Here is a 25,853-nt window from a genome sequence, read left to right as displayed (position 1 = left end):
ACGGTAAGAGTGGCTGTCCTAAATAATTGTAGGCCGTCCAAAAGACGGCTCGCTGGCTAAGCCTATGCAGCCCATTAACACTGTAAGCTGGTGAATTTAATCCTGGCCAGATTTTTGCTTACCATTACATACAATAACCGAAAGTTCCAGGAATCCTGATGATGACATAATTCATTTTGAAATATTGAATCCCGACACAATGGCGTGTATTTCATTCCTTGAAATATATTATACTTTCTTATTCTATACACCACAATTAGCCTAAGAAGATAGCCACTGAAAGGCATACTTAGTAATACTGTATATGCACCTACAATATGTGTACTTTAAAAAAATAAAAATATGTTCCTTGTGTATTATAACATTGGTATTAAGGAGTATTCACTAATTCACCATATATAATTAGTCTTTTTTTTAAGCTGAAAGCTATATAATGTCAGTGACAGTCAACTACTGAACACCACAATGACATAACTAAAAAACCATTAAAAAACACATTTAATTTAGAAAACAATAATAATTTTGTCAAACTTTTACACAATTTTACAAAAACTAGCGTGCTATATTAGTCATATTTATAACAAACTAATAATAATAATAATAATAATAATGATGATAATAATAATAATAACAATAATAAAAGTATATCATAAACAACACAGAAGCTACAATTACAAATCGAAACATACTTTTACAATATTGTAAGACAGCAAGTAACAACTCACTGAAGTGTACAAGGTCAGCTAATTTACATATGGGTTAAATTTTCAACATTTGACCTTTGATATATTACCTTCGACCTCACTTTCATTGAAGATTCTTTGGGTGCAGATTTTCTTGACTGACAATAATAGTTGAAAAAGAAAAGGTAAGATAACAGAAAAGAAAATTGAAAAGCGGTAAAAGAAAGTAAAGGTCCGTGCACACTATCAAATTTCATGACAAATATTATGTGATATGCCCATATTTGGGTGTGATATGACATCATCAAGGCCATATATGGGCACATCACACAAATTTATCACATAAAATTTGATAGTGCAGATAGAGCTTAAGAAATAAGAAAATTAATGAAAAAAGATAGTGGAAGATAGAAATGTAAACAAAAAAGGGGAAAAAAAAACAAAGGAATAGGAAACGATATCAAGACTTATGATAAATAGGAATTTTAAAAAATTAATGCCTGAGGCACAAAAACATATAAATAAAAAAAAAAAAAAAAAAATAAAAATATAAAAGCTTACGTTGTTATGCCATTAAACGGCCGCACATTTATTAAAAGAACCATTTCAAGAACTCTGTTTTAAAGTCAGGCTCCGGAGGGAAAAAATTTTTTGATATGTTGTAGAACTGATTTTTCTAAGACAGAAAAAAGTTGTTTGACGAAAAACTGGAGAACGGTGAATGAGATACAGATTTTTTAATATTTAAAAACTGGGGGAATAAGGTGTAAAAATGGGCAGTTACGCCTCTTTTTCCCCCAGTTTTTAAATATATCTGTATCTCATTCACCGTTCCCCAGTTTTTCGTCAATCTACTTTTTTCTGTCTTAGAAAAATCAGTTCTACAACATATCAAAAAATTGTTTTCCTCCGGAGCCTGACTTTAACAAAACTAGATAGAACTAGGTTCCTGAACATTTAAAAACGTTTTTTTCTCTTATTGTAAACTTACAAAGTAATTCAAATACAGGGCTCCCTTTAACTAAAGACCCCTCCAATTAAAGACCACTTTTCTGTGGTCCCAAATTAACAAATGTCTTTTACTTTTATTATTCTAATTACAGACCAAAACTGCAAAAGACCATGGGAATCCTGGTCCCAAAAGTAGTCTTGATTGGGGGTGACCTGTATTAGAGTTTAGTCAGTGTGCATCACCCGGATGATGACTATTGGTTTTCCTTACCTTAGACTTTCCAACAGGTTTCTTCCTTGTAGTTGTTGTCGTCGCTGTCTCAGTTGGTGATGTATCGGTAGAAGAAGAGGATTCAGTCTAGTAGACAGGTAGACAGGAAGAAAGAGGGACACACATCAATGACACAGCAAACACACATGTGGGAAATAGCACCATGTGGAGAACCAAGTGGAAAATAGCATCATGTGAAGGACAAGAAGAGAATCAATGTAATGATACAAAGTTTCAAATTAAGAGTGCACACATTCATGCCAATATTTTGGTAGGGGTCACATTCAAATATATATGCCACTTGAGAACATCCTGTGCATTACTTCTTATGATTGGCTGCCTTACAGAATTGAAATTTAAACCTGCTAACCAATATTTTAACACATGTTATGTTTTAAAACAATGTGATTAATGAAAGATATGTATGTTTGAGTTTATGTACTCCACTGGACTTAATCTTACCTTAGGCGGTGCTGTTTTTGGTCTTTTCTTTTCCTCTTGTGGTGGAGGTGCTGCGGTCTTTGCTTTCTTGGTTTTTTCTGGTTTGCCTGGTTTTGCAGGGATGTTTGGACGCTGTTTTTCTAAGATTTGCATTACTTGGGTTTTTGAGGATGGCTAAAATTTTTTTAAATTATAAATTTAAACATGTTACCTTTCAATACTTATAAATACATACAACAGTTTATATGAACATTATAATATTATAATTTTACAACTGAAATTCAATTCTTGTTGTAAATCAGAGTATAAAAAACATTATTAGGCCTATTCTAGTCTGTACAAATGTATGTATCTATCTGGCTAAAGACATGAATAATTCAGCATAACTTAAACCTTGTTTAAACGCTATAATATACCTTTAATTTATTTGTCATCTTGACACACTTCTCGTACGACAGATGCATCATGAACAACGGCAGAACGCCCTGAGCTTTCTTGCGTACTTCAGGATTACGATCTTCCAATGCAGTGTACAAGATGGGCACGGTCAGAGCAAGATCTGATGGTAATGTGTGGTACTTGGCAAGTTTCTCTTCTAACCAACCAAATACCTAAACATGAAAATATGCACTCAATAAATGAAAGGGCCAATGCTTTAATAAAGGGTTCTTCAAATTAAACACAGCAACTAGTTTAAAGAAAACTCATTAATTTTATAACCGTAACATTTTAGTTTCATAAAGCTGGAAGGGTCACCCTCTATAAATATAGTGTTAATGTTATATAAAATGCATTGCAAACATAAAGAACTCATTACAAAGTGATCAGAATCAAGAGATAGGGGTTGTCACTAATAGAATGGGGAACAATATTCAGGATCAAAACACTGAGTCTACAATAAGCGACCATATGATTATGAATATTGTTTCAAAAGATTTTAAAATAACAATCATTTACATACCTCCATTCGGAGAAATGGACTCTCCTTGGCCAAGACTGTATTTAGAAGCTCATCTTCAATAAAAGGGGCTAAGCCAACTTGCTCCTCCCAGGCAGAGAGGGCGCTAACACTCGCTGCCCTAACGGTGGGCTGAGGGAAAATAAAAAACCACAATTAAATAGATGTGTACACGGTAAGAAAACCAGCTGTAATTAGTATCTTAATAGTCGGTACACATACCGTCATTAAAGATTATTTTATGTTTTACGATAACTTACCTTGCTGTCACAGTTAAGCATAAGTAGACCAGGAACTAGCGTCCTAACATGTACCTTAATGGCAGGACCAATAGCTTGCGCCAGTTGCGTACATATATTGGCAGTGTTTGTAGCCTGTGCGAAAAGAGATTGGAAAAAATCATCATCAAAAGATAAAACAACAGATAAATAGATATATAACTTTGTGGATTGTTGGGGTTAAAGTGGTGGTGGTCCTATATGTAATCAGCATTACTGCTTGTAAACACAGATTGGTTATTTAAATCTCACTGGGCAAGACCTTATTATACATAGCTTAATATATTATTATGAAAAAGTGAATACATAATTATATGTACAGTAAAATACAATTTCATACCCTTTTATTAATGTAAAATACCAAAGGACAATTCATTGAAACATACAAATGCTATACTATATTTATTAGTAATTATCTTATACTTTAGTTTTGTTTTCATCTTACAAGAATTTTGTTGGTGTCGCTGAGTCGTGGTTTTAAAGCTGTGGGTAGTTCTCCAAGGTTTGGTGTAATGAACTTATTACTATTCAATATTGTCTGAACCTGTGGAAATATTAAATACATTAGTGATTATTAAATAATTGTTTACATAACATTGCTGCCACCTGAATACTGGAAATGACAATAGTTGTAATAATACTGAAAATATTTTTAAAAAAACAAAAAAAAAAACTACACAATCAGTGATATTAATATAAAAAGTAAAATGACAATGTGAAAATATCTTACTCTATCTAACCCTTGACCTCGAACCTTCCATTTTGAATCTCCTAGTTCTTCTATCAGGCTTGATGTAATCTGATCAGAGATGTCAACCCGAGGAACAAGGTCTTGTATACTTGAGGGACTGCCTCCAACTTCACTTTCTTCCTCATCAACATCATCTTCAACATCATCCCCATCTGCATCATCACGCTTCTCTTCTTTCTTGATACCACGGAAAGGGGCTGGTGGGCTTGTACCAGATACCTGATATTTAAATAAAGTAAGGGTCAATATGAATTATTCATAAAGGTTGGTAATTATATATTCCTTAATATTCACATCAAACCTTTACCACATTAAACCCAGTGCAAATAAAATTTGTGCATTATACGAACAATGCAAAAGAATTTGTGCGCACACAAACACTAATCACTCCTATTCACTATTCCTAAAGAACATTCCTGCATCGTCGAAAGAAAAAATTCTATTCCAATGAATAAAACATATTTTGGTGTATACCTGATGATATTTCCTAATGAATTCATCCTCATGAAATTAGGCCCTCAATTATTTATCTGCCCACCATTCTAACTAAACTATGTATGAATCATTAAAAACTCCAGTTAGAAGACAGGGTCTATTTTTGACATACCTGCCAATATATGCAATCTATTTTTATGTTTGTTATTAGATTATAGCCTTGTTTACACGGCAGGAGACCACTGTGATAATCGCGTTTATCCGTTGATATAGGTGTTAAGTGGACGTGTAAAAGTAGATAGTAACTCTGCATAACAGATCAGTAACCGCAATGATCTATAGAGTTAACTCGAATAATTTCTAAGTCAAACTTATTTTACATGCCAAATTATGTTTTCCTTAACAATTCTATAAGTCAAATTTTATCTAAGTCGAACAATTTTTCAATGGCATTTTGGATTCCACTTAGGCAAGTTCAACTGTATTCCACTAAATAAGAAATGTAGTTAGATTTCAACAATGGAAAAAATTATAATACAAAATTACAAAATAATAATAATAATAATAATAATAGAAATATCACCTTTTGGAACTCGGCATCTATTTGTGCTAGTAGTGCTGGTTTCTCATCCTCAAACAGCATTCTAAGGGGCGCCCCCATATACATGTACATGGTACCTACAGTGGTAATGGCAGCAGTTCTGATCGCAGGATTCGTTGCACCCAAAGCTTTCTTGATATATGATATATAGCATTTCACTTTCAAACTAATGAGAATTAAATTTATTGATGAATAAGCAATATAATATCACTAGTAAACAAAAACAATTAGAATACAATGAATAACAGAGCAAAAGATGCACATAATAGAAAAACGGATTATAATATTTGTGATAATTGTATAGTCATAAAGTAAGTGTATTGACTTAAAATTGAAAAAAAAAAACAAAAAAAAAACATATAATTGTTTCAAAAAAATAATCACAAGGTATGTAAAATTGAAACTTACGATGCAAAGCCAAATTCTTGTATTGCTTGTGCAAACCAGTTGAGCGTTTCTGATTGGTTCTTTGGATTTTTTTGAGTATCAAATGCGTATGAGACAGCCTAGATAACAATGAGAAAGTACTTTAAAAACTCTTAATGTAACAGAGAAATAGGTATCAGGAATTGAAATTTATGTCTATCACCAAGTGTACAGTTGAAATGATTAAGATAAGATGAAAAAACAAATGAGAAAAAATAATCTCAACATATTATTATGTAGCATTCTCATTGCAGTGTGTTTCAAGAGCAGACTGTAAACTTCGGTACTACTTCCCTTTTGTTGGACTGAGGAGAAAGCAAGTTTATTGCTATTAGTAAGAAAACAGCAGCAAATGTGTATTTTTTTGTTATGAACTAAATTTATTTTATTTTATATTGTATATGTTACTGTTATTTTTAATTGCTTCTAAAATTTCAATGTAGACGGTCAATTCGTCGCTCACATCACAAAATAAACACAATCAAAGTAGATTGTGTTAGTTCGTGAAATCAAGAAATGCGTCAAAATACGCGCTGTTGTTGTTAAGGACTTTTTGTGTGGTAAAGAATACAAAATTGCTTGACAACCAATACGCGCTCGTTTTGACGCGCTACTGTGATTTCACGAACTAACACAATCTACTTTGATTGTGTTAGTTCGTGATGTGAGCGACGAATTGATGAGTACATTACAGCATTATTGCATTAAAGTACACAAAAGTGACACACATATTACCTCAAGTGCAACGAACTGGAGGCTACAAGCTTCAGATATGGACGTCATTGTTTCTTTAGCTGTCGCTGACTGTTTTATGTCGCCAATTTTCTCTACAATTCCCCCGATACACACACTGCCAGATGTACGACTGAACTTTCCTTTCTCGGCTAGAATACCAATCAAAGCAAATTTGGCTTTCAGAACCTGTTGTGGAGAGACATAGATATTAATATAAATTAAAATATGAATATATGTAAATATTTTCCCATAATTAGGCTGATTAACACCTGTTTAAAAAATATTTACATTATATTTACTGATTCTTATTTACCGAAAACTTAACAAAATATGCTTGTATATCAATCATTGAAAAATTAGAAGGTTCCATTTTGCTAAATTCTGCATCAATTTAAAGAACAGGGAGGTTTCACAAGCTTACAGAAATGATAATGAATATAGTTTCGTCTTCAATTGTTTAGTGAATCCATTGCTCAGAGTACTAGTAGAATATGACACAACAAAGACCATCTATCCATGCCTCTGACATGAATCAACAATCAAATTCGGCTCTTATATGTGATGTCAAGAATGTTTTAGGGACAAATGATGATAATGAAGTTGATATATTCATTATTTTTTTTGTAAGGTTGCAAAATGTCCCTACTATGGCTAAGCCCAACTGCCTAAGAAGATGGTTAATGCTGTAAACAGCAGACCCCATCCATGTGGGAGCAAACTTCAGTTTTGAAGGCTTTTGCCCCACTGGCTATAGCTATGAATTGCATTGTTCGTTAGGCTTAACATATAGGTTTATACACTGGGAATTAGATATATTACCTGAAAGTTGGCATCTTTATATCCTGGTTTCTTGGCCATGAGTCTCACGTATAACTGACAATCAATATCCTTCTTTTCCATGTTGTGAATTTTCTAAAATAAAATGCATAGCAGTTAAGTCAATCATTTTGGAAGCTTCTCAATGCAATATAATTTAGATTACAATTAGCAAAAATAGGTTTTTCTAATATTTCACCTAAATCCTCTTCATCACTATTAAAAGCTTCACAACTATATTTGACTGGAATTTTATTTCTTAACGATCCATTAGGAATCGTACTCACTCCCTTTTCAATTACATTACGGAGCAACGCGGTGCTCTAAGGACAAAAGCCGGGCACTCGGTGCGTCAGATGCAATTCCACGTAGAACGCAACGCGACGACTCACGTGCAACGGAGTGTCTGGCGTTCACAGGCAGCGGAGTTGGATCTGTCGTAAGACACAGTGAATGCCAGGCTGAAATCTTGTTATGAGGCTAAGGGCAATTTTAGTCATGAACTCTGAAATCCATGATCCTAGAACTGCAACACCAGCAAGTTAATAATCAAACATGATTACTACCACCACCTCAAACTCTCAGGGTAGCCGTAAGGTGTAGTTACCGTTGTTAGTTCTTCCATTCCTGCTAGTCGTTCTTTCCAATTAGCATGTCCCAGCTGCTGAAGCAGGGTTGCTGGCAATGCAACTGCAGCCTTCTCATCTACATCCTCAGGCTAGTAAAGACAATTTCAATCAACATAATATATTATACTAATAACATTAATGAAATATGTCATTAGAGTTTATTAATTTTTTGGAATCTGTATTTCATCCAACATACCTGTATGTGTTGTGAATGATTATAATTGTCATTTATACAAAAGTTATAATTAAATATGAATACAGACATTTTGAAACACATAACTACTTCCATGATGGGAGCACATGCACAAAAAGCACAAACACATTGCTTTGAGAGTAAAATAACTTTATTAGCTAATTTGCTTAGAAGAAGAAAGATACTGATTCGAGTAATATCGAACTTACCGAATAGGCTGGTTCTGATTTCTTTTCAGTTTCTTCACTTTGTTTTGGTTTCTTCTTGCCTTTGCTGGCTTTACCAGCACCAGAGGCTGATGCAGGTCTTGCTTTGCTCTGAAAAAAAGAAAAACAAATAAAAAATGTCAGAACAGTCAAGTTCATCATAGAGGTTTCATAATGTAAATTTACGGGAGCAGTTTTCTGAAGACATTTTTTCTAGGATAATGAACTCAGTGGAAATGGTTTGGCTTCCCAAAGTCACGGTCAGGGTTTCAACCCTTCGCTGTGCATTTCGCTTGTGTTCAGCTGTATCAATGAATGAGTACTAGCAAGTTGCTGGGAATAACCAGCGTCCCAATCAGGATGAGTATCACACAATCATTCACTCCACACTACTTGAAACTGGGGATAAGCTCTAGCGCCCTCTATGAGCTCCTTGGCTCGGCAAGGACTTATATTTACTACAATTAGTAAACATGAAATACGATAAAAGACTTTGTTGTTATGGTAGTAAATGATTATTTACCTTAGCAGCAGAAGCAGGTTTAGCAGCCGCCTTAGAGGGGCCAGGTGCTGCCTTAGTGGGTGCTGCTTTTGTCTCGGATGACTTCTCTTTCTTCTTTTTCCCTCCTCCTGTGGCTAGCTCAGTTTTCTCACACCATTCTCTAATCTACATTGAATAACAAAACAGAAAATTAAGATGAAGCAGATGTCACCTTGTGGTGAGGCATATAAACTTTCTAATAATAAATTTCTCCCAAATCTCTTTCTTATGGATTAAGTAAAAAAATTCCAAACACACATTTATCATTCTACACCAGTTGGAAAAATATATATCTTAAAAGAATGATCACTGAGGTTACCTTATCCTGTTTAATCTTATCCAGGTCAGCAATGAATGGCAATAAATGTTTTTCTCCAACCACTTTCATGGCGGTTCCAAGTGATTCTGCGACAGCTTCACGCACCTCTGGGGAGGTGTCGCCAATTTTCTTTATCGAAAAAAGATAAAAATGATAATATGAAGTATATAAGGGGTTTTATGTTAGGATTTAAAACAAGGTACACAAATTCTACATGGATATTTAATATTCTGTTCTATGAACCATATATATCTGGTTTTATATACCTCATACAGATTCTAGGCATCTGATTGGTTAAGAAGCGGGCAACAGAAAGTATGATTCCCTTGAAAAAGTATTATTTCTCTGAGAAATAGTACTTTTTTGCCCTGTTGCGAAGGTGCAAACTGTAGGCCCCACGATCGCCCTGATGATAGAGGGGACTGCGACCTCTACGACGAAAGAGATTAGCCTTTGACTGCCCTTTTTGAGGCTGTCGGTTCAAGCTCCTGGATGAAGGACTAGTCTAGCCCAATAATACTTCTTGACGAAGCCGATAGCAAAAGCACCAAAAGACAAATTAAATATGTCTTGTCAATATTTGACAAATATTGAAATTGAAGAAATGAGCAAAGAAGTTTTAGACACAATCTTTGATCGCCTAGGACCTAGTTAGATCGTCTCTAGGCTAGGCTAGGAAGTAAGTACTTTTTAGGCCTCATAGAATCTATGTATGAGGTATATAAAACAAATACTGTATTGACTGCTCTAGATTCGGGGAACGATGAAATATATTGCCCCTCGGTGATGTGGAGACAGTAACTACGATCATCACCACATCACCGAGGGGCCATAGATTTCACCAATCCTCTCATGAGCAGTCAATATTTGTATACTATTCAACTAACAATTCTCACTGTAAAATATTGAGAGCATGGGCATTTTAGAAAAGATGTTAAAGCTGTTGGTCCTACAAAAAATTTAGTAGACCCCCTCATGTACTGTACAACTGAATTCCCTTGCGGCTGCCACAGTTGGCAGGCTCAAAGTTATTCAACCAGACCAATCAGGTTTCTTAACAATCTCGAATGTTTGTTTTTTAATCTTTGAAAAAACAAGAAAATACTTGTGAAAAAAGAGATTTCATAATCAATTATCTCTGAGAATAAAAACGTACCTTGACAAGAGCAGCTGAAAGAGGCTTGAGTAAACTCTTAGGTAAGGTCGTTAGGGTGCAGTGCCTCATGGCACGGGCTAGGAAGGCAGCAGTTTCAGCTCGTATTGATGGGTTCTTATTATCCAAGGCAACTAGAACATCTTCACTTATATTCTGCAACGTGGTCTAAATAAAAAAAACAATTTAGTTGAAATAAGAATAATCTTAATATCTAAATATAGCCTATTTCAAAATATTAAACAAAGGAATAGCAATTATTTAATCAGGTAATCATTATACTTCTGTGTAAACGTAAAGTTCTTGAGCACTACACAACAAGTATGGTTTTTATTACAATGCGACTTTGAAATAAACCCGCGATACCATGATTTAAAAATTCCAGAGCAATCGACTACTTCACATGGCTCTACACACAAAATCTATCGATAACTACTCACTGTTAAGAAGATGGCATCTATAGCATCTCTCAATACCGATACTACTGTCACTTTTTTCTCTTTGAATTTCTCTAATATTGCACCAGTACACTATAAGAAAGTAGAAACATTATAAAAAAAAGAAAATGAATCTATTGTCAGTCAGCTAACCATACAAGGGTAGGATCCACATGTCAATCCCTGGGAGGTGGTCGTGCCACCATTGCTTTAACATTATAAACGGTTAATTAATGGCCTTATAAGAAATAAAAAATAAACTACAGTAGCATAAAAAACATTGAAAAATACAGGTATGAACAACATGAAATGAAACAAAACATTTTTCTCCTTGTCAGATTGTAATGGCCTGATTAAAATTATGAAGTGTTGACAAATAATAGCATAAAGTACACAAAGTAATACAGTAGAACCCCTACACCTTCACCACCTTCTTCTTCTTCTTCTAGAGACACCTTCAGGCCCAAAATTGTCCTCTAAATAGGGGTTGGCCGTAGTGTTAAAAGATATACTTCCCTTGTTTTGTGGTTGAAATATGTGTCCTCTTAATAGGGATGTCCCCTTAATAGGGGTGATCCCTTAATAGGGGTGACCCCTTAATAGGGAGTCCCAAAGGAGGAGTTCTACTGTATTAAATTTATCCTTAAGATGTTATAAACCCCAAACAGCAACAAGAAACTCTAATACTCACAGCCACAGCATATGGAGTGAATTTCTTGCGGAGTCCAATAGCAAGCCCTCCGAGGCACTTACCAGCCACAGTCACTATCATCACATTCGTATCTTTACTGACCACCTGTGAAAAACAATGATTATATAGCAATCAATTTACAACTCATAATTAATGATAGAGATTCAGATTCTTTTATTGACATCACTATACAAAATAGTATTTCAGTCAATATACAATTAAAGACAAAATGAATGTATATTGTGCTGGGTGGTTGTGATGTTATAATGGTGGTATTTATTTGGCATTCCTGGATATATAGCGCAAAACCTTGAATTGAAGCCCAATGGGCTTAATCTCGAGATGACCCCCTCTTTACTTTACAAATGTAGCCTCCAAAAGAAGCCCATCCAAAGAAGCAGCCCAGGGCTTCAATTTGAGGTTTTACGGTAATTTGCCAGGGAACACAACAGCTAATTAGCCTAACAAAATGTTCTATCTGGCCTTTCTAGAACACTCGACCAATTGATTAATAGATCTTTTTTGGGTGAGGGGGAGGGGGCAATAATTCATCTTGTATATTACATAGGCTTTAATCTTATAATCTTTTTCAGAACAAATGAAATCCGCTAACAAAACCAATCATTGGGTAAACATACAGTAAGCAAGCAGCTACTTTGTTAAACATACCTTCTTTAAAACTCGCACCAGCTCTGCAAAATCACCGCCCTCTATTTTAGGACTCGTTGCTAAGGGCAACAAATTGTCCAGTGCTTCCTTCCTGGTTTGCCATTTCTTAGCCTCCTGCAGAAGTATAAAAGAATTAATTTAAATTAAAACAATATTTTCCAGGCCAAATAACCAATACTAAGAGAGCAGCATAGCTCAGTTGGCTATCTGGTGGTAGGCAATTTGTGTGCGCTGATCAACTGTTAACCTTTGGCACAAAAAAAAATTAAAACATTGTATTTATTAGGTATTATTTGTTTCTTCTTCCACCCCCACCACCACCTATTTTACAACAGACTTGTATCGTTAAGAAGTATAATTCCTTTAAAACTACAAGTCTCTCTCCAAATAAAGATCCCTCCAATTAAAAAAACACCATTTTGCAGCCCAAATAAAAATATTTTTCTATTATTAAAGACAAAAGCTTCTAAAGACTGTGAAAACTCCAGTCCCAAAAGTGGTCTTTAATTGGAGGGAGACCTGTACCTTAAGATTGAACCTATGATCCTGGAATTGGTAGGCGAGTACCATTAACATGGTTCCCATCTATTTTGAAATTTTATCACAAAACAAACATTTAAAATCAACAGGAAGTCCTTAGGCTTGTGTCATTGTTATTTGACATATGCGAGGAAGTGGGGTAAATTAAGAACGGAAACGTATATTATGATATGTAGTTTTATGCAATTAGATTAGGATGTCCAGTTACATCCAAGGCAGTTAGGCCTCATCATGAGTGTCAGACACTAAATATGAGGTAATCCTAACTTATGAATGTTAATGTCAAAAACATACTGCAGACTTTTTTGTATCCATTATTAATTTGTAACAAATATATTCCATCCTATCATATGCAAACTATGTAAATATGTAATAAATATCGATATTAATCACTTTTTTAAAAATAACCTTAAGAATTGTAACAAATCATGGCCAATATGCAAAGTATGTTTATATATTTTTTTTTATGAAGACCTACTGTACATTAATAGAAAATAAATCATGATGTGTAAAACGTTCTTGAGCATACTATTAAATAAAATAACTTCATGTAATAAAAATGGGTATGGATTTAGGTGCATTAAGTATTTAATTAGATGTAAATACATGTGAAACCTACAATGTTTTCGAAAAAGTCTTTTGGCAACTTGGACAAAACATCAACAGCTGGTAACAATTCAAAAGGATCCACTTCAGGTCTAACATCATCTTCATCATCGTCTTCAGATTCTAAGAATATCAATGAAAAACAATATTAAAAATATACTGTTTATATGTGGAGTTAATAAAACAAAACAATAAACTTTTTAATTGCGTACTCTGTATGTTATTAGCTTTAAATTGAACACTAGAATGAAAATTTGTTTTTCTTTTTAGCTCCTAACAGCAGACACCCAGATAATACCATTCCTTCAAATTTTTTTCTCAAAAATTCATCCTACTCACTTAGGCCAAATATAAAATATTTTTGCATCATAACTGACCTTTGACTTCTTTTTAATACACTAAGTGCATACTAATTACTACCAAATATCTAACCATCAGCTGATTAATATTAAATGCTCCATAAAATGCTATGTTTAACATATTAAAATACAAAATGGAAATGACGAGCACATCAATAGACGGATTCGACGATGTTTGTTTAGTCAGTCACAGTCAGTATAACTTAGGTATACATGAAAAACATGACTGGGCGATAGTATAGGAAAAGATAATGTTATGGTTGCAAAAACTTCCACCCACTGTTAACGTGAGAAATAAATGACTAAGAAAGGCAATATGAATGTTCAAAATAGTGTTTATTTACTTATCCTAGAATTCTCTCAGAATTGTATGCTTTGAATTTGAAGGGATCCTTCATATAATAAACCTTAACTAGCTCTAACATCGCAGCGTAGTTAACGGGTCCAAAAAACCATCACGCATACCTAACCATGCCATAGATGTGCAGGGGCCTAGGCCTAACATTTTGTCGAAAAATCTCATTGTTTGTGGCCAGTATCCTTTACAGCATTAGCAAGCCATTATTAAAGGCAAAATTCTCAAGTTTAATTTCCAATTAATTTGGTATAGTTTACTGGGAATTATGATGATCTTTACAACAACAAGGGATGGCCACAATAATAATCTCCTTGTAAAACACAGCTGTGCCAGCCGATTGTTTATAACCCAAGACCCAAGTTAGGTGATGTGACGCCCATCGCCGAATCCTTCTATTACTTACCACCGCCACCAGCAGCTGCCTCTTCAAACTTCTCCTTCAGTTCCTGCTGCGACTTCAAGAAGCGAATCTGTTTGGGTGCTTTGTTTGGTAACTTTTCAAATTCTTCCTCTAATTCTTTCATCTTTAAGAATAAGTGAACATCATCTCATTCATGCATTAAGGTAACAGTTTATTATTTGTATTATTGCCCAGTTAAAAATAATGTCATTCTACATATGGCAAAGTCAAGCCAAACCAGTCAATAGTCACAAAAATTGATTTTTAGTTAATGATACAGTGTTCATCAGTAAAATGAGAGCTATAATATGGTAAAAGAATCATTTAAATCCAACATTCCCTTAAGAAGTTACAAGCGCTTAAACATACAGCTGCTAAAAAACAATATTTGAGAAATGAGCCTTCAAAGTTGATTTCGGGCATTTCTCAGGCAGAAACCATCACCAAATTGTTAAAAATTTTTGTTTTAACATTGAAAATAGGGAAAATAACAGCATACACTGTAGCATGATGTATAGATATATGAAGTTAAGTTTAGTGCTATAAAACAGATTAAAAAAATAATTGATATGCCAGAATGTTTTGGCCATTATCTCTGAAACAGGATTTGCAAGGAGTGACTAGTCTTGGCTTTATATAATATAATAGATTGAAAATATAATAGTAGTAGCCCTCACATGGTTGGGTTCTATAGTGCAATGTTTACAACCCTTCCATATTATCTTATGTACAGTACCATTGTAGCCTTAGTTTGAAGTATCAGTAGCTTAAATTTTATTTAAGATTTTTTTTTTATAACTTTCATAATTTAAAAATCAGTTCTCATCATGTCATGAGGAAAAGCCCTGTTCTGTTAAATTACAAACAGATATAGTAGGTCTAGTTATTTTTATTGTCCACTTTTTGATACACTATCATTTTTACAACACATATACTAGACTGGATTGGATTAGATTTATTCGGTGTAAACACCAAGGATAGCCCACGAAAGTCTAGAAGACTTTTTCAGTGGGGTCCTTCTGGTGGTGATTGGACAGTACACCGGTAGACAATCCCCTACTCTTTTCCGAAGAGTGTACCACGTTCTTTAATGTGCACATGGGCCATCAATGCACACGGAATCAACGGCTTAAACGTCTCATCTGAAAGATGGTGTGCCATAGGCCTTTTCCATGAATCGGTAAACATCTTGAAGTGATGACAAACAACCCAAGTCAGTGGTGTGTAACCAACAGAAATAAGATAAACTTTGAAGCTAAATTCTTGTCCCAATGTTATCTAAAAATTCATAACTCTATTTAACAGAGGGTCGTATTACATTATCTTTTTCTGGAAAACGTTCTCATAAGATTATTCTACACCACTATATGATTGAAAAAAAAATTGAAAATGTTTATCACCTCCGAAATCAAAATGGAAAAAGAAAAGCCTATCTAAATAGTGTATTAAAATAGGCAAGAGAGAGAGAGGCAGCAAATGGGAATTGAACCGGGGACCTAGAGATCTATACGGTTCAGCGCACACAAAGTGGCTACCACCACATTAGCCGACTGAGCTAAGCTGCTCTCTCATTTGATTGGTTTATCATGTGTCATGTGGAATAAAATTATGGTTGTGTTTGATGCCAGTTTATATGATAATTTTGTTGTCCCATTCACTGTGACATTTTAGTTCCAGTGAATCAAGTGCAGCAGAGTGCGACAGGAAAGAAAAATAGTCTAGGCATAGGCCAAGTCTGCAAACAACACTACCCGTCTCCCCTTTGAAAGTCTGCCAGCCCCAGGCCATGATTCACAACAGGGTCCCTTCCCCAAGTCTAACGCCTAGAACAACACACTTGAGAAAAAAAAATGTAAACCAAAAAATTTATTTAATTCAACTGCCATACCATACTCCCAACTGACAACTTTACTCTTTAAAAATGTGTACGTAAGAACTAAGCAGAGAGCTTACAGATACACTTTGGTTCATTCAATAAATGGCTTCTTTACCTGTACAGGCTTAATTTTTTGTAGGCCAGGCTTAAATACCGCACCAATCCATCTATAGATCTCAATGGCCAGCAGTTTGGCTTCCTCTCTCACATTTTTGTCACTGTGCTCAAATAGCTTTGGCATAACTTTTACAATCGGTTTCAGGGTGATAATTTTCGAACCAAAATTGCTAATTGCAGTCCGTAATACTAGAATAGAAGCTGCAACAATTTTTGGCTGCTTATTGGTCAATCCTTTCATCACCTCTTCCTGTATATTTTAACAGAAACAAATTAATTAGAAAAACATATACAATCAATTATAACAAAATTATGATAGTAAATATTTGAGATAAATATATGTCCACACCGGGATTCGAACCCATGACCTTCTGATAATAAATATATTAACAATTACTATAAAAATTGCATGGATTATCAATTGTATTCTTCTAATAATCAAAAAAATAAGCATGATATTTTGCATTGTAAAGTAAATAAACCTCCTGCTCACGAATAAAAAAAAAAAAAAAAAAGAATAAATTTATTCTGCAACTATAGTGAAGTTGAAATTATTAATGATTAATTGATATGAGAACAGAAATGACCTTCAATTTTCTCTTTTTGAATTCAACAAATTTACTTTGTAAATATTTTGGATGTCACAGATGTTACATTGTTATTGACCTACTATCCCAATTATTTAATTATTATAAATATGCAGAACCATCTCTACTCCATTGGGATTTGTTATATCTGTATGGTAAATAAATTAAGGTATATGTGCCATTAAGTTTACATACCAATTTGTTTCCATTGGGAATTAAAGACAAATATGGTATATCATAGTGATTGTACTGTAACTATAAAGTGTTCAATGACAGTAGTTGCTCTGCACTGAATATGAAAGTAAGTCATCATGTACTATATCTTTCATTTTATTTTTATATTAAATGTGACTGGCTCTGCCAAAACCATCTGTTTGTCAAAAAAATCGAAGTTTTTGGTATTTTTTTTTTTTTAATTCTGCCTCAATTCCTCTTAAAAACAGTGTTTATTTGTTGTGAACTGGTTAAGTATAATTAGCGAAGTTATGAATAAATTTAATTCATCTGATATTAGCCATGTAGGTTTTGAAAAAAACAGCTTCCAAAATTCCAAAATTAATAGTTTAGTAATAAGATTTGTATATTTAAATTAATTTTAATATATTTTCCGCTAAATTTAGTGATTGATATTTTGCAGAAATGTTCTTCAATATCTTCCTTTCTGAAATGCAAAAACTACTGTTCAAAATTCTCAAGCGTTTTTGAGTACTTGTGCGAAATTAGAAATTGCAACGGAAAATGTATCTTATAAAGAAATGCTATTTAATTCTGAGCTCTGATATCGCTTTCATAGTTAATGTTAATTTTGTTCTTCTAAATATTAAATGAATTTCTTGGTTGTTATAGCTCTCAATATCCTATTAAATACTATGAAACTGTATGACTTGCCAATAAATGGACATGATGCTTACACTGCAACAACATATATTGACAAATCATAGGTATTTGTTTGTAATGTGTGGATAGAGTTTAATAACAAAAATCTACTTTAAAAGCATGTTACTAATAAGCTTTCAAAAAAAGTATAATAATTGTCAAATATATTTTGTACATAAATGAGTAATTTTAGAAGATAATATTTAGCCCTTAATGGAATTTGCAACAATAGATTCACTAAATTGGATGCAATAGATTGCACAAATGTAATTAATGTTCTAACTATCTACCTTTAAATTCAACAATAATAACGATAATAAGGATAATTTTAATTTTTAAAAGTGAAATTAACATTAACAAGCAGTACATCATTCTAAGCCAGCCAATAAAAAAAAATAATACTTACAATAACAATTTCTTGTTTTTCCAGTTCAATGCAAACCATAAGGATTTCAATTCCCTTTTCTTTTGTTTTGGTCCTTGAAGAATTCAAACATTTTGTTACAACACCTGCAGATACCTCAGCACAGGTCCTAGGGGAACATAAAATGTTATCACATTAAAAGACGTGATGTGATTTAGATATGTAGTGGCTTGAGGACGGCTAATGGAAAGGTGCGTTGATATTGTTTACCTATTGATATACAAATTATTTTGCTATTTGAATATTGGAAAATTTCAGTTGGAGTACAGTATCTCATTGATGAAAGTGGATATTAATTTAATGTTACTACAGGTTATGATGATACTGAGAACAAGTAATAATGACAATACATATAGTGTTGAGGGTGGTCATGATGATGAAAAAGAAATGACTGACAATGTCAATGATGAAAAAGATATGGTGATGCTAATGGCAATATAACAAAAATAGCAATTTAAATTATGGTAATGATTTGATAACAGTTTCAATGATGTTGATAGCAATTATAATTACAGTAGAACCTCAATTTTACGTACGGTACGGGACCAGAGGGCGTATGTAAATTGGGGGATTCGTAAAATAGAGGTTGGGTTAAATTTGTGGTAACCTTTGACCTAATACGTACGTAACGCTCAATAAACGTATGTACGAAAGAACGATGTTACCTAGGCTAGACCTAGCCTCTGGCCTAGGCCTACGAATAAAACCATGTGTTTAGTGTTTTTATTATCACTTTACAATGTCATAATAAAGTGTTCAAATAAAACCATGTGCCTAGTGTATTAATTCATCACTTTATAACTTTTATTTTTAAACTAAAATAAAGAACATGAAAATATTGTAAGATTACCAATACGAAAAGGTATAACTTGGGAATTCCCCTTCAAGCCTATTCTAACAACAGAGCTGTGGTGCTGTCTGGGCCTGTTAAGACAAACTAAAACCATGTGCGCTGCACTGGGCGAGCCAAACAATTAGCGTTCGTGTACGTGAAACAGCAACCATGTGCTATGCATTGGGCGAGCCAACCAATTAGCGTTCGTGTACGAAACTATGTCTACCCAGCTTCGTGTAGAAAATTTGACCAGACGAGTTCTTCCATTGTTTGCCACACGAAGCTAAGGAGGAAAGCAATTATTTTGAGCACCATCGGTAGTTGTTCATCTCACTCAGTTCACATGGTTTTAGATTATAACAACCCGGTATTAGACTCAATCAACGTTGCTGTTTAATGAAAATATGTTACATTATGGTTTGTTTATTGTTATAGTTTATTGTTATAGTCATTTTACTTATGGTTGCTCTCAAAAGGGCCGTTTGTTTTAAATATTTTCGGGGTTTTTGATGACGTCATCGTCCATACGAGGCGTATGTAAAACCGAGGGTCCGTATAACTAGGGTACGTAAAAACGGGGTTCCACTGTAAGTAATGTCATTTCATTGATGAAAAATGACAAAAATTACATACAATTCAATCTTAATGCAAACAAAATTAAAAAACAAGTTCAATCCCAAAATGCTCTTATTACCCACCATCATCACTATTGTTATAATTTAAAAAAGGTCAAATATTTTTAATTTACAATACACATACAATACTAATAATACTAATATAATTTATTCATTTATATTACACAAATGCCATTAAAATATGTAAAAGCCATGAATTTGTTAAATATATTTAGCATAATACAAGAATCAACAGAAATATAAATTTGACATCACAAACACAGGCTTTTTACTACAGTACATTATTACACAGTACTCTACGGTAACATACAACATTGTAAAAAACCTCTCTTATAGTTTTATTGCTTTACAAGTTGACCAAAGGTTAATCCTACTGAGGCTTCATTCTACAGTACTGTACTCTACAGTAATTAGAGAATGGAAATATGGAAGCCATAGGTGACTGCAAGTATTTTTGCAACATAAATCTTTCCTAAGCCTTCCTTTGCATTTATGAAAAGTAAATTTGCGGGAGGTATACTCAATTGTGAACATGGCCTTTCAAACTGAAATGTTTTTTTTTTTTTTTTACAACTTACAGTAACAACAAATGTTTTACAGTTCAATTCAAACAATTGTCAAATTAGGAAAAAAAAAAAGAAAAAGAACAATTTTGTACAGTATGATTTAAAGATACTCTTTGCAGAAATCAATACAGATGTTCAAGGTCTTGTAAGATTCTAATTTCAAGAATATATCTCTAGGTTTGATAAACAATTTCTAGTTGTATGTATTCAAGTTGAATTATACTACAGAAAATTTAAAGATTTGTTGTTACAAAATAAGTAAACACTATTTTAGTCTAGTAAAATGTTTGTTTCAGCTGTACTGAATGTTCTTTTTTCTTTTAATGTCATTATATATTTACTGTATCACATAGTCTATGGTTTTAATGGACTTGTATACATGTTTAATAATTCAGTGAAAGTATATATTAGCTGTAGACAGATCATTTTTAAAACAACATTTTCATAATACACAGCGCTCATTAAATTTGTATTCATTCTCAGTCAACAACAGGATATAATTGAAAATTATTAATAAATGATTAGTAAGTCTCATTATGAGGCACACAAAGGGAGATATCTTTCTGCTGTAAGAAAAATTGTCACTTATAATCCTACAACCCTAGAGCTATATAAGCATGCACCACATCAAATTTTGTCATTTCTCTTTACAGTACTGTAAATTTTTTGAATAAAAATCATTAAGAATCATTTTAAAATTACCATGTACAGTAATTACAAATGGTTAATACCAAAAAATAAAAATAAAAATTTATATTATTTAATTATCATTTAATAATTAATATAATTATTTTATAGTTTATTATAAAAAAAAAATATGTATGGTTATATTTTAAACATCTTAATTTATAATAAATATTTTCATACTGTATAATAAATTTTGTTTATTACCATACAGTACAAAACATATATACAGACAATAGTTAGTGCTCTGTGTACATAAAAATAAAATCTATATTAGACTTGAAAAATATTATCGATAACAAATTAAAACACAAATACAGGCATGTGCATAGGAATCGGTCTAATATACACTGCACTTCACTTGGACTACCCTTGACCTACTGTATCTAGATTCACAACAAGACGAATGTAATTAATGCAATAGTATTAACTAACTGTCAGGCTATGCACTACTACAGTTGATAACTGGACCAAATTAATAACCTCTGAGAAGGTAATGCATTCTAGTATTATCTTGCCATTTATAGTAAGCTACTGTAATCAAATTGACAAAGCAATTTTTACATTCAAGAAAATAATCTTCACAAAATTAACAGTATCATTATTATTATATTATAATTTTTTGCAAAGATTTAAAGTAAATTAATAAACTAGGCAATAAACCGACAGGCACCAATTTAAACACATAGGGTTACTTTCTTTTTGTAAATTGTCACAAGTGGAGATACTGTAGTATTTGTTTTGAAAATATATGAATGCTAAAGAAGGAAGAAAATAGGATAAAAAAAAAACAATAAAAAAACTAAATTTTTTTAAAAGTAAATAATATAAATATGTGAACATAAAAAAAGTAATAAATTGTGAAAAGTTTTTTTTTTTTTTTCAAGAAATAAAATTATTATATAAAAAAACAGAGCAAAATCATTAATACAGTAGAACCCCCCCCCCCTCCTTTGGGACACCCAATTAAGGGGGCACAGACACATTTTAGGGCACAAAATAAGGGAGTCTACCTTTTAACACTACGGCCAAAATCTATCCAAGGGACACACCAAGGGGTCACTTTTTTTTTGTCCCAAAAGTGTCCCCTTAATAGGGGTTCTACTGTAGTTGGAAAATTATACTATAAAGCTTACTTGTGAGCAGAGGCTGCATTTTCCAAAAATGCCAAGGTAGCATCCAAGCCCTTCTCTTGGGCTACGGCATTTGTGTCGACCACAAACTTCTTGATGATGCCAAGATACTTTGTGAATTCTGGACTCTTGCTGTCCAATGTTCCAAAGTACTTGATAGCTTCTGTGTAGCCATGTAATCTAGCCTTCCAAACCTGAGGAGAAAAGTATTTGACTACAGTTGGTTATTACAGTACAGATAATGATGACGACAATAATAGATGACAATGACGATAATGATGGTGACAATAATGACACAATAATGACAAAGATGAATCAATGATGATGGTGATGACAATAATAAGAATGGAATTTTAAACCTTGAATTATACTTAATTATATCTTTGCATAATTATTAGGTTATTTTTGTAATTAATGCTGATTATTATTGTTTGTGTACAGTATGATATGTTTGAATAACAAGACTATCGTAAATGCTCGAATAAGCGCCGCGCCAAGCCTGATTTTTTATTTAGCTAAGCACCGCTCTCGAATAAGCACTGCGTGCTTAATTGAAAATTTGTTTATATTACCATACATGTATAATGAAACACTTTGAGAAACAGGGTTTTAATACAATGTATACAGTGTTAAAATAAATAAATAACACAATGAAGACACAAGCATTTCTCTATTTAAACGTTTATTTATGATGACGTAGGACCTGATAGGCCTACTGAACTATGGGAATACATGAGTTATATAGGAATGGGCATTTTCTATAAGTGCCACTCTTGAATAAGCGCCGAACTGAACCCTCAAAAAATTGCCGCAGCTCTTATTCGAGCATTTACGATATTTGAAATCAGCAATCTCCCATCCGAAGTTTTAATTAGATCTTGTACAGTGTAGAACAAGACTAAATAATTGCAATGTATTAGTAGTTGGCGGTATTATAACTGCAATGAAATGTATCAAAAAATTCACTTTAATATGAATACCATTACCTTATGTACACATCTATCATCAAGTGGAAGTTTTAGCCATTCAGATTCATCACCCATTGTGCACTAGTGATGGCTACTCATTAGTAATATTCAATAATTGCCTGGTGGAAGAAACAAATAAGGATAAGCACATAATTATGACATCATCAATTAGTTTATATCACTTAATCCAATGGTCATGATTTTGTGATGCTAAGTACTGACTGTATCACAGCCAATCAGAAAAGGAATAGCTCAGGATGTTTCTTTTTTTCAAATGGAATAAAACGGGATAAATGTCTAAGACAAAAATTTGAACAGAAAGTAAGTGATACATATTAGGTGATCATCCAAAATGCAGCGTTGAAAAATTCTATCAGTTGGCAAAAATGACAAAATTCCTCTGTAATACGTTTGAAGCCACATAAAGAGACCTAGTTTAAAATCACTCAGTACAAAGTACTGCGTGGATATGAATTATAATGTTAACATTAACATGAATGAAAGAATGAGCCTCCTCCTCTTTTACATGTGAAAAAAACATCTGTAATTTCAACATAATGCTGATTACTATAAATTATAATTATCCTATAAAAAAAAAAAATTCTTGAAAATATATAAATAACTGCAATATTCCTGAAGCCATTTGCGAGAGGTTTATTATAGTTCAGACACTGTTGGATAAGGCTGCAATAAAATTTAGATTAATATAAACATTTCTCAATTGCAATATGACATCATTGTTAGCCTTCAATAAAATTCTTGTTTTTAATAAAACCATAGCCACACCCTTAATGGCTCATTTTTAAGGCAATTAGCTTAGTCTAGCATTAATTATCGCTGCCCATTCGTACTCGTACTCAGCAATGCAAATGAACCTGACCTTGCTTCAGGCCCAAGGCTGTGTTCTAGACACCTCATGCAAGAGATATATGTGAAAGCTGTTGTACTAAGTTATTCAGCTTACAGAAATGAAGCATTATGGAAAACACCTCCTCGACATGTCTACAATTAACTGCTGTACACTGTAAATTTAACCTTTTTTTTCCTCATTAGCATAAAAATTCATATTTGATCTATAGAGGTTCTATCAAACAAAATGAAACCAAAAAAAATGTTATTTATTCATGCACAGTCCATTACATGGCAAATTTATAATTTTTTTTTTAAATTTCAATAAATAATTGTAAACTGGTGACAATACTTGATGACTAATAATGGATGATATCATCCTAATATCAACATATTATTAAATTACTATTATTATTATTTAAACCTTAATCAGAAACTTAATTAAAACACATCATGCACTACGAAAATAATAGAGTACAGTCATATTTTGCATTGATCTACTATCACAATAAAATCTTATAACTGACGTCCTCTCAGCCAACAGCTTGTGCTACTGTCTGAGACTACTATCTACGGTGCACGTACTACAAAACAGAAATTTCTGTAGTCTAAGTGGCATTACGCATGTTATTTCTATTTTAAGCTGATTGACAAAATCACATTATGTATGCAAAGCACCCATCAGTACAACATCTCTTCATGTGTTAAAATTCCAAACATGATGTCCTAATATTTACATATAGTACAGTAGTATAGTCTTCTTCCTTGTCATGGTTCCACGGTCTTCTTTTCATTCCCTTTTATAATACAAATCACTGACATGTAAAATTACAGTATTTAACATTGACATAGTTAAAAATAGCCTAAAAAGGTTTATTTGAGTGATTTGCTAAGTGTTACCTAGTTATAAATTTTGTAAATAGTAACTGTTGTATGCTTCTATATCGTAAAACCTTTAATTCTAACTGATGGAATGTCAATCTAGCTGGTTTTTAAATGGGATGATGTAACTCTACAACGATCCCTAGAAAGAGAAAAAAATAACTACAAATTTTAAAAAAATAATAAAATAAACATTCAATGTGAGAGCAATGTTACCTAAATCCGGGTTCTCATGTTCTCTAAAATCTAGACTGCTACGAGATTATATCTTCTTGTTCAATTTTCTACAAACATTTTACATCTGGATTTACTATCATGAAGGTGCTAACATTAGGTTTACTTTTGAATTCCTCAAGTATTTGATTTATATTTTGTTTATAGTTTATAAGAAAAAAAAGAATGAGGATGGGTCTGGTTCAAGTTGTAATATAACATTTTGTTTTCTTCCTAGCAAATAAATTTGTAGGTAGACTGAAAGATTTAATTTTTAAAAATAGTTTCCATAATGTTTATGATTACCGGTATTCACAATTTGTTTTATGTTAGTGTTTGAAATTTTATGAGAAAAATATGATGATCACCACATCTTATAAAACGTGAAATCCATAGTAATTTTTATTACAGAATAATTTGTTTTCCAGTCTTCTGTAGACTATATATAGGTGATCGTTTTGGCTGACTAAGGAGTAACACTCAATAAACCTGGTAAATTTTTAACAACCAAGCGTGCTGGATTTGGTTGAGGATTCCTGGCTGCGATTTTTTTTTCCGTACGAAAAATTTACATGAAACTCCACTCGGGCCGTCTCGGCTGAATCGACCCGATAAATCTCATTGCAGAATTCTGGAGGTCAAAAGGTCATCAATAGATAAACGTCTACAGAACAACTTCTGAGAGAACGTCGCTGTCTAATTTTTAAAAATACATTGATGTTACCATGTTAATACCAATGGGTCGTTTAAAATGACATATA

At 32.9% G+C, this 25,853-nt stretch overlaps 1 protein-coding gene across 6 annotated transcripts in view; it reads right to left on the bottom strand.

Moving 5' to 3' along the window:
• The window catches only part of LOC117117061 (cytoskeleton-associated protein 5-like), a 60,394-nt gene that overhangs the window by 29,616 nt on the left and 4,925 nt on the right, over nt 1-25,853 (bottom strand). For 3 of the 6 annotated variants that reach the window (XM_033261246.1, XM_033261247.1, XM_033261251.1), the window contains exons 2-27: nt 23,167-23,267; nt 22,184-22,374; nt 18,310-18,436; nt 16,439-16,690; nt 14,451-14,571; nt 13,344-13,453; nt 12,185-12,298; nt 11,516-11,620; nt 10,828-10,917; nt 10,391-10,555; nt 9,235-9,363; nt 8,898-9,041; nt 8,378-8,485; nt 7,954-8,064; nt 7,350-7,442; nt 6,531-6,716; nt 5,778-5,875; nt 5,352-5,535; nt 4,313-4,552; nt 4,028-4,126; nt 3,565-3,678; nt 3,308-3,436; nt 2,763-2,957; nt 2,368-2,520; nt 1,906-1,992; nt 794-841 (exon numbers count right to left, since the gene is read on the bottom strand). In XM_033261246.1, coding sequence (XP_033117137.1) covers nt 794-841; nt 1,906-1,992; nt 2,368-2,520; nt 2,763-2,957; nt 3,308-3,436; nt 3,565-3,678; nt 4,028-4,126; nt 4,313-4,552; nt 5,352-5,535; nt 5,778-5,875; nt 6,531-6,716; nt 7,350-7,442; nt 7,954-8,064; nt 8,378-8,485; nt 8,898-9,041; nt 9,235-9,363; nt 10,391-10,555; nt 10,828-10,917; nt 11,516-11,620; nt 12,185-12,298; nt 13,344-13,453; nt 14,451-14,571; nt 16,439-16,690; nt 18,310-18,436; nt 22,184-22,374; nt 23,167-23,223 — 3,450 coding nt within the window. In that variant the 5' untranslated portion in view covers nt 23,224-23,267. The remainder of the gene's footprint in view (nt 1-793; nt 842-1,905; nt 1,993-2,367; nt 2,521-2,762; nt 2,958-3,307; nt 3,437-3,564; nt 3,679-4,027; nt 4,127-4,312; nt 4,553-5,351; nt 5,536-5,777; nt 5,876-6,530; nt 6,717-7,349; nt 7,443-7,953; nt 8,065-8,377; nt 8,486-8,897; nt 9,042-9,234; nt 9,364-10,390; nt 10,556-10,827; nt 10,918-11,515; nt 11,621-12,184; nt 12,299-13,343; nt 13,454-14,450; nt 14,572-16,438; nt 16,691-18,309; nt 18,437-22,183; nt 22,375-23,166; nt 23,268-25,853) is intronic. The other 3 variants (XM_033261248.1, XM_033261249.1, XM_033261250.1) reach the window with 2 other exon arrangements.

This window comes from Anneissia japonica, unplaced genomic scaffold (genome assembly GCF_011630105.1).
Source record: "Anneissia japonica isolate Jap-2015-1 unplaced genomic scaffold, ASM1163010v1 scaffold288094_len592898_cov174, whole genome shotgun sequence".
NCBI lineage: Eukaryota > Metazoa > Echinodermata > Crinoidea > Comatulida > Comatulidae > Anneissia > Anneissia japonica.
Note: the sequence above shows the minus strand (reverse complement) of the source record. Positions and strands in the feature narration are given on the sequence as shown.